General features: G+C 37.9%; 1 protein-coding gene across 4 annotated transcripts in view; it reads left to right on the top strand.

The window, feature by feature from the left end:
- Positions 1 to 13,942, top strand: part of ZNF407 (zinc finger protein 407) — a 420,134-nt gene that overhangs the window by 367,439 nt on the left and 38,753 nt on the right. The window contains exon 9 of one of the 4 annotated variants that reach the window (XM_057526914.1): positions 1,631 to 1,716. The exons of the other annotated variants lie outside the window; for them this stretch is intronic. Coding sequence (XP_057382897.1) covers positions 1,631 to 1,638 — 8 coding nt within the window. The 3' untranslated portion in view covers positions 1,639 to 1,716. Of the gene's footprint in view, positions 1 to 1,630; positions 1,717 to 13,942 lie in introns of those variants that run through there. 4 annotated transcript variants of the gene reach the window in all.

Genomic DNA, 13,942 nt, shown 5'->3' with positions numbered 1-13,942 from the left:
TCTCTTTGATCTGTTTCTTAGTGGGGAAAGGCAAGGGTGATAAGGCCCAGGTAATGTAAACAAATAATTACTGTTGATTGAGTAGCTGATATGCCCAGATAAGATTGAAGCCTTTTGCAGGCTTGTAGATTTATGCTGCCTTCAGAGATGGTCCTCTCGCTGGCTGCATCCCGGGTGCCGATGCGCACTTCCTAATCACGGGAGTCCTCCGGGTGTCCTTTCCCTGAGAGCCACCTGTTGAATGACCAAGTGCTCAAGTTCTCCAGCAACCCCGGCCTCAGCTGCTTGCTGTGTCATGGAGAATCCAACTCAAAGGTGGACAGACTCACCCGCAGGTTGTTAGCCTGGAGCCTGATTCCCAGTGGCCTCACCCCTGCCAGGGTGGCCCTTACTTTTATAAGGACCCATGGCCAAAAAAAAAAAGTTGTGGATTTCGGAGTGAGACTAGGTGAAACAAAAGTAAGAAGCCAAAGTTTTTATCCAGATGGACTCTACAAACGTGACTTTTTTTTTTTTTAACTTGAAAATGGCTTTCTGGAGACACATGGGAATTTGGACAGTTAACAGTGGGGGCCGAGGGGGGAGGGGGACATTGACCAGGGCTGTGACACAACCTGCAGAAGAAAGAGGTCGCTCTCTAAGGAGGGTACCCCACTCCGCTTCGCTTACTTTGGCCAGAGCAGCCAAGAAACTCTGTGAAAAATTTACTCTTTCATTGGGAGAAAGGCCCTAAATGAAATATAGACAGCAGAATCCAGGAGTCCAGAGAAGAACTAAACTCCTGGGGCAGGAAGGCTTTCCGAAGGATCCTTCTGTGAACTGGGCCCTTGAGAAAGAGCCCCCTAGCGAGGAATCAGCAGGAAGAAAATTGGGGCTGGGCGGGCTGGGCAGAGATGCCGGCCTGGAGGCACACCTGCCGCGGTGAGGTGCTTGTGTGTTTGTGGGGTTTGTAGGAGGTGAGGGGGCAAGGTTCTTGCCTGCCTGAAATTTTTAAGCAAGGAAAGGATGGCAAGAAGGTCAACATGACTTAAGTAATTGATTGGTAAAAAGCAGTCTTCTTGGATCTCACTTCTAAATTATCTGAACTAATTAATCTTTGTGACTAAAAGTTATAACTCGAGCCTGTTTGTTACCAAACACTTAGACAGAGGCTTACTTGCATTTTTTTATTCCTTTCTAATTTAAGTGTATAGATTAGCCTTAATCTATAGCTGATGAGTTCGTCTAGCAAACTGACACAGAATTACAATAAAATTAAAAATGTAATGAGTGGAAATCTTGAAGAAGAAACAGTGACTTAGAATAGACCAAAGTACCTTAAATCACTTTGTGGCAGTGTTTCTTGGCCTCGTCTAGAGGCTTTAGTCATTGCAGTGGCCACGTTCCACTCGTGGGGGACCAGAGACTCATGGGGGCTGTTAGTAGAACAGGTTAGGGTGATAGCTCACCGAGAGCCGTCCACACAGCCAAACTGACAAAGCCTACATGGTCCTGTGTCACCAGAATAAGAAGTGGGTCCCTGGGGGTGACTTGCTAGCCCTTTAGTGCCTATGCGCATAGAGTTGGGAACCGCGTTTCCAGTGAGTTTGCTGTGTTTACTTAGTGGGGAACGTTTGCTTTTTGTGTCCAGGCAGCTGACACGATCAGAGGTGGTGAACCCTGCCTGCTGAACGTCTCGGTCTCATTGGAGTCAGCAGCAGTTGCGTGAACACAGCTGTATTTACAGCTCTGTGGATGTCCAGCTGCTCCAGCGTGCGGCCGTGGTGGACCCCGAAGGAACACTCGTGCCGCTCCCCGCGTTCCCCCCGAGACACAGGGAGCTCTGTTGCTGCCTGCATCTCTCTCCGGGGCCCTGGGCTCATCTAGGTTCCACACGCCTCCCATTTATGGAGCCGTCTAAACGAATGTTTTCCTTAAGGAAAAGCACACGTTTGGATAGCAAACAAGTCCTAACGTCTATGCAACACTGCTCTTTCATATAGCAAAGAATGGTCCCTTGTCAGGAGCAGTCAAATCCTCCTAGAAATAACAGAGCACTAGGCATCCCCAAGTGGCCCAAAGGAAGCTTCATTGTATCCGCGTCAGGCTGTGAGTAGGAAACTTGGTGGGACGTGAGCACCCTGAAAACCTGTGTGGAATCAAGGGTTAAAATCTGAGTCTCACTTATGAAGCCACTCTTGGTTTGTGCTTAGTTTTGGTTTTCTTTATTTTAAATTAACGAAATAATTGACTTGTAACAAGTAAAACAACTCGTTACAATAAAGAAAAAGATCATCTCCTCACATACCCACAAATCGCTATTCACAGCTCAGTGTGTACCAACCTTCTATGAATAAGAAGTTGTGTCCCTTACAAATATTTTGGAAGGGGATGGGATACACGTAATTCTGTAATTCTCATTTTTCCTCCAGATCAATAAATACAGATCTAATTATTCATCGGAATCAGTACATAACATGTAATAGGGCGGGCACCGTGGCTTAATCACCCTTCCTTTATACATGGGCATATGGCAGTTTTTCTTTGCTACTATAGACAGGGCTGTGTTAGTTATTATTGTACGTGAAAAACATCTTTGCTTACGAATGACGTGAATCCAAACGATAGAGAAAAATAGTAAGAAAATATTGATCCATTTGAATGTTTTTTCTAAAGTCAGAAAATACTTGTAATTAGTATTCAATGGATTTTTGTTAAATGAAAGAATAAATATTGGATTCTTTCAATATTTTTAAAATGTCAAATAGAATCTACTTCAGTGGTACCATTTTTATAAACTGAATGTGTCTTAAACTTGCATCATACTTCCCCTTTGAAAAGGCTTATAAGAGGTAAATATAAATAATGGGGCAGTCTGGCACATTATATTTGTTTGAAATACTTTCTGTATGAATTTTGCCCGATGACAAAATTGACTTTTTCTGGCCAGTGTTTGGAAAGTTTTTATAATAGCCAAATAAAGTTACATAAATACCCATTGAGAATAGTGGAACTTAAATTCACATTTAGTGTTTAAATATTTATTATATGCTATATTAAAACCCTCTTTTAAAACCTGCAAACACGAGTTTCCACCTGGTTTTTGATATATTTAAATGTTAAAGTCAATCGATAACGCTAACGCTGACAGTTGTTTGCTGGGACAGTCGAGCCCTCACGTTCTGGAGCGTCGTCAGTACCTCTGCGAATGGCATCCTTGGGCACCTGCATCGTGAGTTGGCTGGGATGAACGTCGCTGCGCTTTAAAAGCACCATCAGAGCAAATAGGACGAAGAGGCAGGCTCTGGGGGAGTCTAGAGCGTATGATGCATAAATGAGCCATAATCATTTTAACCCTCAACATTTGGTTTTCAAGTGTTACTACACTTTGCAGCAGGCTCCTAGAAGTAACCTCAACTGAAAGCATTTCTCCAAAATTATTGAAATTATTAAGGAAAGGTTAGAAGCAGATCTCCCCCATAATCTCAACTGATTAAGCATCTGGGTAGAATTTGCCCTAAAAACCTCTGCAGTCAAACAAGAATGAAGGAAAAGCTCTTAACTTTGTTGTGACTTTGCTGGTTTGCAATTCAATTTGTTAAAGAATTGTTAACCTAATTTCATAATAGCAAAGGAGGTATATAAATACTTTGTTTCATGAGTGGCTGGTTTTCTTCATTAAAATATACCTTTTATCACTTTAGATACATACTAGCTTCAGCTGCTAGCTCCATGGAGATTTTTTTCCCCCCAGATTAACCCAGTACCTCTAATTACAGAAGGGGGTCATTTTCTTTAACGGCTCCTAGAAGTTTTGGCGCAGCCTGTGTCACCGCCGTAGTTGACAGAGAGCACCTGATTCTGTGAGGGGGAGGGACACCAGCCCCGCGCCCTGGAGTTGGAAACTTTCTCCTTAATGTTTGCTATATTTATTTATCCTATAATTGAATACACAGTCATTTTGCTGTGCTGCAGATTGCCTACGTGGGAGTCAAGATGCATATTTAATGCCTGATTTAAAAAGAAAAATAGATGCAGTGACATGTGGGCAATTTTAGGAAAGTGTGTTCCTTGTAAATTCAAGTAAAGGTCTGGGAGAAACTCGTTTTTCTCTTTCTTAGTGAAGACGTGATGTTTCACAGCAGGAATTGTTGTAGATCCATATTTATTAAGTGATGAGTAGTTGTTTTTTTCCTTTGCACTTTTAATGACAAATTCAGATGGCAGCAGAGGAGAGAACTCCCCCGGGCTCTTTGGAGCACACCCCTTCCTTCCGCCTCTATCCCTCTCTAATAAAACGCTCGAAAAGGCTTTGTCTAAAAGGGAAAAACATGTGGCTTAGTTACCAGAGGAAAGAAAGCCAGCAGACATGCTCTCTGGATTCTTGCCGGTGAAGCAAGGTGAGAACAGAAGCGTTCACATGTAGTGCGATGTGTGTTAGCTGGAGAGGGTTGGTGCCGTGGTTTAAGGGGGCGTCTTCGTCCCATTGAATGGGAAGGCTGGAGGTGCAGGGTACCCCTGGCCAGCCTGCGCTCAGGCTCTCTGCAGGACCACCAGGGACCCCTAAAAGCCCTGATGAAACAGTTTCTAAAGTGTGTATACTTTCTGAAAATAAATTAAGCAAGCGGATTGTTTGCCTTATATTTTTTTCATGTTTTCTTGACTCTTGCCTTTTATAATCAGGTAAACGACACCCAGAACGTTAGGTCGCCGGCTAGGCTCTGTGCCCCAGTGTGTGAAGCACTGTTTCTCTTTAGCTGAAGTCCTTGAGGAAATGTGTTCAGTTCTCGACATTTCTGTTGCCAAAAAGACTTCAGATCGCAGGCCAGATCCTATAGAGACTTGTGTATTTTCTAAGAAAAAGCCCCGGACTTCACGTAAGTGCTGCCAGATGAGCGGCAGCGCTGGTTTGGGTCGTCTGGTCCTGCTTAGTTCGGATGCAGGCCAGAGGGAACAAAGCTAGTTTAGACTGACTGGCATGTTCACCGGATGTTTCTCCTTGTTCAGGTTGTTAAACTTACCTTTTCTAAAGAAAGTAGCTAAAATTTTTCCTTTGAGATTCAGGGGGATTAAGAAGTGAAAACTTTCATTATCATTGAGTACCTGATCACCAATTTGAGTTTTATAACGTTTGGTGCTCCAGATATACATAACCTGTTAGTGTTTCTTTCATTCCAAGACGGTCCTTTGTCCTTTTCCCAGCTTCTGGCTGACACCAAATGCTGCCCCCATTTTAATTTCTTCTAACCTAAGTCAAAGTCATCTCTACTACCTTCTTAAAGGTCAAGCCGTTTGCTTCTTTCTTTTTTTGTCCTTTTATCTTTCTCCAAGTAACTCTGAGTTTGCTTTCAATAAAGATGCACACAACTGCACATTCTTAACCAAATCAGGACTTTTCATTCCAGATAAATGATTCCTCTAATCTCACCACTTATGCTGTTAAGTGGTCAAATTCTTATTTTTTTTTTTTTGATTTTTTAAAATAATTTTTGTTGGAGTATAGTTGATTTACAATGTTGTGTTAGTTTCAGGTGTACAGCAAAGTGAATCAGTTATACATATACAAATATCCACTCTTTTTTAGATTCTTTTCCCATATAGGTCATTACAGAGTATTGAGTAGAGTTCCCTGTGCTATTCAGTAGGTTCTTTTTTTTTTTTAAACATCTTTATTGGAGTATAATTGCTTTACAATGGTATGTTAGTTTCTGCTGTGTAACAAAGTGAATCAGTTATACATATACATATATCCCCATATCCCTTCCCTCTTGCATCTTCCTCCCACCCTCCCTATCCCACCCCTCCAGGTGGTCACAAAGCCCCGAGCTGATCTCCCTGTGCTGTGCAGCTGCTTCCTACTAGCTATCTGTTTTACATTTGGTAGTGTATATATGTCCATGCCACTCACTCACTTCGTCCCAGCTTACCCTTCCCCCTCCCCATGTCCTCAAGTCCATTCTCTACATCTGCATCTTTATTCCTGTCCTGCCCCTAGGTTCATCAGAACCTTTTTTTTTTTAGATTCCATAAATTCTTATTTCACAAATTCTTATTTCTTTTGACCATTTTTTTTAACATCTTTATTGGAGTATAATTGCTTTATAATGGTGTGTTAGTTTCTGCTTTATAAAAAAGTGAATCAGCTACACATATCTTTTGACTATTTTTAAACCATCAGCCAAAACAAAATATGTGATAAAGAAATTTAGTGTGTTGAGAATAAGGGATATGAGTTACTTTATCTCCATTAATCTTTTTCATTGACGTTTCAAGTACTTTTACTTGTTTTTTTCATCCAAGCTGAAAGTAAAACTTGAAAATAGTTTACCTGTATTTCTACTTTTTCTTCCTTTAAAACATGTGAGAATTGAATAGGACTGTGCAGATGAACAGAAAGTTGGTTTATGGTTGCTATGTTCCAACAGTAGTAGCTATTCCACACCAGTTAGTTGGAAATTTCGTAGTAATGTAAGAAGCATACATCCTGTTACCTGGTTTCGAGAACTGATATGTCTACGGTGGAAGATGATGGAGCCTAAATAGATTAATTGTTTTAATTGAAATAGTAAGTTACAGATGTCTTTCCCCTGTATATATGAGCAAGCTGAGTTGGGAGAGAATTGCTGATGTTTTGCTGTTAAGCTAATGTGAAAGGAGTATAACTTCCGGAATATTTCTGTGTGATCAGAAGAAATGCTAAAGAATAGACGTTTAATACCACATGCTAACACATATATATGGAATCTTAAAAAAAAAAAAAAAAGGTTCTGAAGAACCTAAGGGCAGGACAGGAATGAAGACACAGATGTAGAGAATGGACTTGAGGACATGGGGAGGGGGAAGGGTAAGCTAGGACGAAGTGAGTGAGGGGCATGGACTTATATATACTACCAAATGTAAAGTAGATAGCTAGTGGGAAGCAGCTGCATAGCACAGGGAGATCAGCTCCGTGCTTTGTGACCACCTAGAGGGGTGGGATGGAGAGGGTGGGAGGGAGACGCAAGAGGGAAGGGATATGGGGATATATGTATATGTATAGCTGATCCACTTTGTTATAAAGCAGAAACTAACACACCATTGTAAAGCAATTATACTTCAATAAAGATGTTTAAAAAAAAAGAATAGACATTTAAAGTAGAAATATAAGGCAATAAATATTTTAGCTAAAAAATCAATAACAAAATGGAGGTAAAAGTTATTAGTAATTTAATTAAGTCTGTATCATGTGTAAAATTACCGTCAGCGGCCAAGGTATAGATGCTTGTACTTACTGAAATGTAACACTCATATACCATTTGGAAACAAGATGACATATAACGAGCAATAAAAAAATGAAATATTCCAAGATCTCCAATCTGTTTCTGAATAAATGAGATGTGCTCCAGCATAGGAAAGAAAACAGCAGAGAGTTGTTGAAAGAATTATATGAAGATAATGGAGAGTTTATATATATTTTCTTTATTGATCATTCACAGAACTTGGGGCTTTCCAGCTAGATTGACAGCTGAGTTATTTGCCCATCCCTAGTGACTGACAACAAGTAATGGAAAGGCTTTTACCATGATATAACAGCACAGAATATTTCCTAATTTACTACTGTAGTTCTCATCAAAAGTACCCTGGCAAAAACACTAGATTTATCACTTCAATTACTGGAATTTCACATTTGGTTTAAGGAGACATGTTTCTATAATGTGACAGGCTTTACAGATCCTGAACTTCTTCAGACGTTGCAGTTATCAGGGTAATTGGAGAGCGATGTAAAGGAAAGCAGTTGTTATAGTTTTATAACTTCTAACGGTGACTGCTGGCAAGAAATAAAACAGACTATAAACTGATGATCTTGGCTATGTGTATTTTAAAAAGCTGTTTTTTAAAATCAGCTTAAAGTTTTTTTTTAATCTGAAAATGGACAGCAGCTACATTTAAACCATTGTAATATTCTGCATGAACAGATTTTTTTGGTGTTATGATTTTGAGTAGTGCCAGAAATCCCATGTAAGGACAAATATTAGAAGTCATATATTTATGAATGTTAAAGTGGTGAATGTTGATTTGCTTCAACATACAAAGCTAGAGATCTGTTCTGAGTCAAAAATTTATCTTTTCCTTGCTCACCTTCGTGATACCTGGAATATTTGTTTTCTCGTTTCCTCATTTAGGACTAATTTTTTTTTAATTGAAGTATAGTTGATTTACAATGTTGTATTAGTTTCTGGTATAAGCAACTAATTTCTAACTTCTAAAAATTAGTTGCTTAAATACATGGTAACAAGTACATGTTATTTTGAACTCAAAGCACTATGTATTATAATTTCAACATATTTCAGTATTAGAATCATCACAATTTTTACAACTGCTTCTGTTATGAACCTTACTCCTGCTGTATAATGAGCTTATGATAGGGTACATTTCAGAGGCAAGGTATTATACTATACTGATGCCAAACTGAACTGAACTACCCCGACTCTGGCTTATATTTGGGATGACTTTTCTTACGTGGCAGGTGAGGTTTAATGGCATGGTAAAATTAATAATGTTGTACTATAGTAATTAACAACCTGTCCCACCAGAGATAAGGAATTTAGGATAAGGATATTGGTAATAATTAAGGTTCAACCAAATCTGTTATAATTGTGAGGAGTTTTCATCCTATGAGTTTTCTCTTGATCCAGTTATAGTAAGATTACATTTTTGTCTTCTCTTTCTGATTTTCTGCCCTAGAATGGCATCAACTTTATTTCATCCTAGCATTTTTTTATCTAGTGCCACTACAGTTAATACCCCTGTATTTTATCAAAGTGTGTCAGAATAGTTGAAGATAGAGAAGAAGTAGTGGCATTTGTAGCCACTGTTAGCACAGTTGCCCTGAAGGCCATGAAGAAGGATTTTATTTTAACCTACCCATTCATTCACCAGGTTCCAGGCAAAGCGCCTCTCTCCAACATATTTACCACCTGGAGACTTGGGGACTCAACAATAATCCTAATATAAAACTGAGGGGTAGTAGGAATCAATTCATTCGGTTTCTTTTTCTTTCCACAAGTATTTATTGAGCATCTGCCATGTTTTAGGAACAGAAAAGAAAATGTATAGCTCTATCTGAAATCTTGGTAAAATAATATGTTAAGTAATTTAACAGTACTAATTAAGACAAATAATAGCAAGCAGTTGTAAAGGACTTTGCAATTGGCAAAGTAGTTTTCAATTACACACTCACTCAATTAGGTGGATGTAATCACTTCACCTAGATTTTCTATACCTGGTAAAAGGATACTTTGTAACCTTGCCAGAGGTTAATTTCTCAGCTTTTTAAGGGTTAATAATTCATGTGCTATGCGTCAACTTAAGGAAAGTTCGAAAGTTTTTTCCCATTCCCACATGACCCTGCTTTGTTAGAAGGATTAGAGATCCACTTATTTTAGGGAGGGAGAAAAAAAAAAAAAAAAGATGATAGGGCTGAAATTTTCCATCTTTTGTATTGAGTAGCCAACATGCCAGTTCTGTTCAACAACTACTCAATTTATGCCATTCCTTGAGGTGATTACATGGTGATTGATGGAATCCAGCTGATATGTAATACTTGATTTTTGAAGAACTGAGCAATAGCTCCACATCCAGACTGTCAGCAAATGCTCAAGGGCAGCCTTCAACATCCATCTCAGATTAGGTCACTTCTCCCTCCTCCTCCATTCACTCTGGTCCAGGAGGCCACCGTCTCTCATCAGTCACCTCCCAGTCCTCCCTGCAGCCCCCCTTGCTCTGCTACCATCGGCTTCCAGCATGGCAGCCAGAGTCATCCTCCTGAAAGAGGGCTACCCAGGGGAGTTCTCTGTGATGGAGGAAATGCTCTGTATTTGCGCTGTCCAGTAGCAGCCGCTCACCACATGTGGTTTTTGAGCACTTAAAATGTGGCTTGTGCAACCGAGGACTTTTTAAATTTTCAATTTCATTTTTATTTTAATTTAATTAAATTTTTATTAATTCAAATTAAAATAACCGCAAGTGGCTAGTGGCTGTCATATTGGACAGTGCAGTCCTGAAACATAAGTCAATTCATGTTTCTTTTCTGCTGAAAACCGTCTATGGTGTAACTTTGCACTCACAATAAAAACCAAATTTTTCACAGTATGTAACATAGCTCCTAAACGTCATCTGCAGCTGTTCTCCCCTTGACCGCTCTGCTCCAGCCACACTGGCCTCCTTGCTGTTCCTCAGACCTAACAGGAATGCTCCAACCTCAGGGCCTTTGCGCTTACTGTTCCTCCCCTAATTCCTATCTTTGCTCAATGTCAGCTTTTCATCAAGGCCGTTTCTGGCTGTCCTACTTAAAACTGCAGCCCTCCCCTACCCCTGCATTGCCAAAACATGTTCCAGATGATGCTGTCCCTCAAGGTGATTCCTCAGAGATAAGTGCACACACTTCATTGGATCCATAATCAGGCTGTCAGCGAAGACTCTTAGCTAATCTTCAAAACATATCTGAAATCATCTAAAACACTTTTTTGTTTTACTTATTTACTTTATTTATATTATTTTCCTCTCCTTCTAGAGTAGAAACCCCATAGGATGGGGTTGTGCACAGCTGCATCCCCAGATCCCAGAAATGTATCTGACACATCATATATGTTTAACAAAGTTTTGATGATTAAATGAACAGACGAAGATATGGCGTTATGAATAATCTAGCAAAAGGTCCACTAGGCAAAGTATAATTGAATTGAAAAATAAAATTCTATGAACAGTTGAGGTGGGAGCATTTAGTCCATAGCAGTCTATGGTAGATCAAAAAAGAAGAAAAATCAAACAGAACATTTGAAGAATATAATGAATAAGATGGAATTAATATATGTATTTAACTTGGAATTGTTAAACACAGCATTAACTTTATGATCAAGTGTCTGTGGAAAATGTATGGAACTTATAATTAGCTTTAAAGGGAATTACAGTAAATTTTAAAAACCAGGAATTACCAAGTCATATTCTCTGCAGTATGATAAATGATAAAAATTTAAATGGAAACACAGCCAATCACCTATAAATGTTAAAGTACTTTTGGACAAAAAACAAGTAAATCGAATACAGTTACAAACTATTTAAAAGGTAATAAAAAATGTCATTAGAATCTACTGGTGTTGAACTCAGAAATAAATGCACAGTCTTAAATGCTTTTATAAATGAAAAAGAAAGATGTAAATTAAATTACTTAGAACAATCCAAAAATGTCAGAGCAAAAAAAGGAGTAATAAAATAATGGAATAAAAGCAGTAATAAGTGACCTAGAAAAACAAAAATGAATAAATCAAGATAATTCAGATGGAAGTTCGGTAAACCTGAAAAACCAAGAAAAAATTCATTATAACAATTGATAAAAAGACAATGCCTTAAAGAAAATAAGGTATATAATAATGTAAGGTTGCCAGATTTTGAAGATGTCAACAAATTGGTTGGTACAAGAATAAATGGAAACCTTTTTTTTTTTTTTCTAAATTTTCTAGAAAGTTTTATGACATGGGAATTGTACGTTTTACAGGTTTGAAAACTTAGAGAGTAACTTTTGGAGCCCACAGTCTTGTACAACACACTCATGTCTAAACGTCGTTAAACACGCCCAATCCCCTTCTCAGTTACCAGTCTCGTAAACCTCACTTAGAATACAGACCTGAACGTCATCAATAGAACATAGTAAATAAAATAATCATAATCCTTTCATGCACATTTAACAGTCTTGAGAGTATTAGAAAATCCCTCAGTTACATCATAGATTATATTAGAAAATCAAATGATTATCTCAAAGGATGCCCAAAGGGGGCATTTAATATAAAATTATTTTCTAATGAATAAAAATTGAACAAAATGAATAGATTGTGTTTGTATATTTTTCTTATCCCACAGAAAATCGAGGTAGCTTACATAAAATATATAAATACCACAGAATACATAAAATAAAATCCAATAATATAAAATAAAGGTAAAATTTTTGTAAAGATAAGGAACCCAGCCAGGGATGAGAAAATGACTTCCTTTACTTAGTATAAACTGCCAACATCACTCAAAACTCTGTAATATGAAACATTCCCTTTGAAATCAAGAGCAAAACAAGGTTGCATTTGACCACTCATCATTTTAAATAGCTCTGGCGGTTCTGGTTAACAAAAAAATAAAATTAAAACTAAAGTAAGTAGGTATAGCTCTTAGAAAAAGGAAAGTTATGATTCTGCTTGTAAGTTGTTCTGTGCCTAGAAAGTCCTGTGAGACTTTTTAAAACTATGAAATTAATAGCTCAGTAAAATGGCTGAATACAAGATTAATATACAAAAATGAAGAATCTTCCTATTTGTAGCTATAACCAATTAGAAAAATACTAGAGGAATAATCCCATTCACAATTCTAACACACACAAATCGAGAGCATTGTCCATGCCCATTTAAAGTTAATTCCTTTATTTGAAAAACAAGGTGTTTATTTGTAAGTATATAGAGGGTGAAATGTACAGTGTTTCTCAACAGGAAGACAGTTCTCTCTAATGTCATTTATAGTTGTAATCCTAATAAACCCTGAGCAAGGGAACTAAAGTTATGAGATATGGAAACAAAGTTACAACAAATAAAATCTGGTTGGGGATGGAGGTTAGCAGTTGATGTGACTGTCGTACTGAGTGTCCCAGACACTGAGTCCAGAGGCTTGAGAAATTCACCTCATTCAACCCTCACACCAGCCGTAGGAGGTAGATACCATCCCCTTTTAAGATGAGAAAACTGAGCTTTGTCTGAGATCTGTTGAATGACAAAACCAGAATTCAAAGCTAAGTACATCTGATTTCAAAGCTCTAAGAAAGTATAAGAAAGCAAGAGATCAAATAGATTAATCAAAAGCTGAGTCTATTTTATATAATCAATTAATATATATGTATTTGTGTGTGTGTGTGTGTGTGTACACATTCTTGGAGGACTCGCAAATCAATGTAGAAGGGATATATTATTTAATATTTAATAAATTGTGTGAGACTTATCAGGATAGCAGATGACCAATGTAGAGCTTTATTGGACACAGTTCACAAAGGCAAATGTTGATGCACTAAAAAGTTAAATATGATGCAAATAAAATCATAAAAGTTTATACAGGAATAGAATTGAAGAGATAGCAAAATCTTGATGAGAAAACTTTCCCAGAATTTTAGCAAACAAAAGAAATAACAAAGGAACAGATTGATAGACTTAGCTATTTGATAAGCTAAATTTTTTATGTCCAAAGTTCCCAAAAGAAAAGGGCAACTAGAGGACTAAGAAAAAATCTTTTCATCAAATAACACATCAAAGTTTTCTATCTCTTTATATAAAGAGCTCATACAAATCAATAGGAAAAACACTGCAAACTCAATAAATAGTCAAAAAAGATGACAGATCAATCATAAAATAGATGATAGAACTTACAAGCATTGGGGAAGGTGTTTGCCATCGCTAGTAGTTAAACAAATCCAAAGTTCTTTTTTAAAAGAAAACAACGATTAGATACCTTTTCTTTATCAAATTAACAAAAGAAAAACATAGTTTGGTGTAATGTACATCTACTGCAGCTAATAGATTAATTGGTTCTGATTTTTTAGAAAATAATTTGATGATATGAAACAGGTGCCTTAAAATTCTTCTTATCCTTTGATGTAAGAAGGCGGGGGAAGAGGGAGGGAAACATTTCAACGGTGCATTTGTTAAACGTAGCCTAAATGTCAGGATACATGAACCTCATACAGTCACTTTGGGGACTGTACCACAGGGCAGTTTGCAGCACTTCTCTGGAGTCAGACCAGGGTTTACAGTCTGTATATATCATCAGTAGCTACATGGCCCAGGACAGCAACCTAACCTCTCTAAACTTGAATTTACTCATCTGTCAGATGGGGATAATACTCGATGTACCACCTACGAGCATGTGAATAAAATAATGCCTGTAAAATTAGCTTACA

The sequence above is a fragment of the Balaenoptera acutorostrata genome, chromosome 13 (genome assembly GCF_949987535.1).
Source record: "Balaenoptera acutorostrata chromosome 13, mBalAcu1.1, whole genome shotgun sequence".
Taxonomy (NCBI): Eukaryota; Metazoa; Chordata; class Mammalia; order Artiodactyla; family Balaenopteridae; genus Balaenoptera; species Balaenoptera acutorostrata.
The sequence above is the reverse complement of the archived record's forward strand: the minus strand, read 5'-3'. Positions and strand labels throughout refer to the sequence as shown.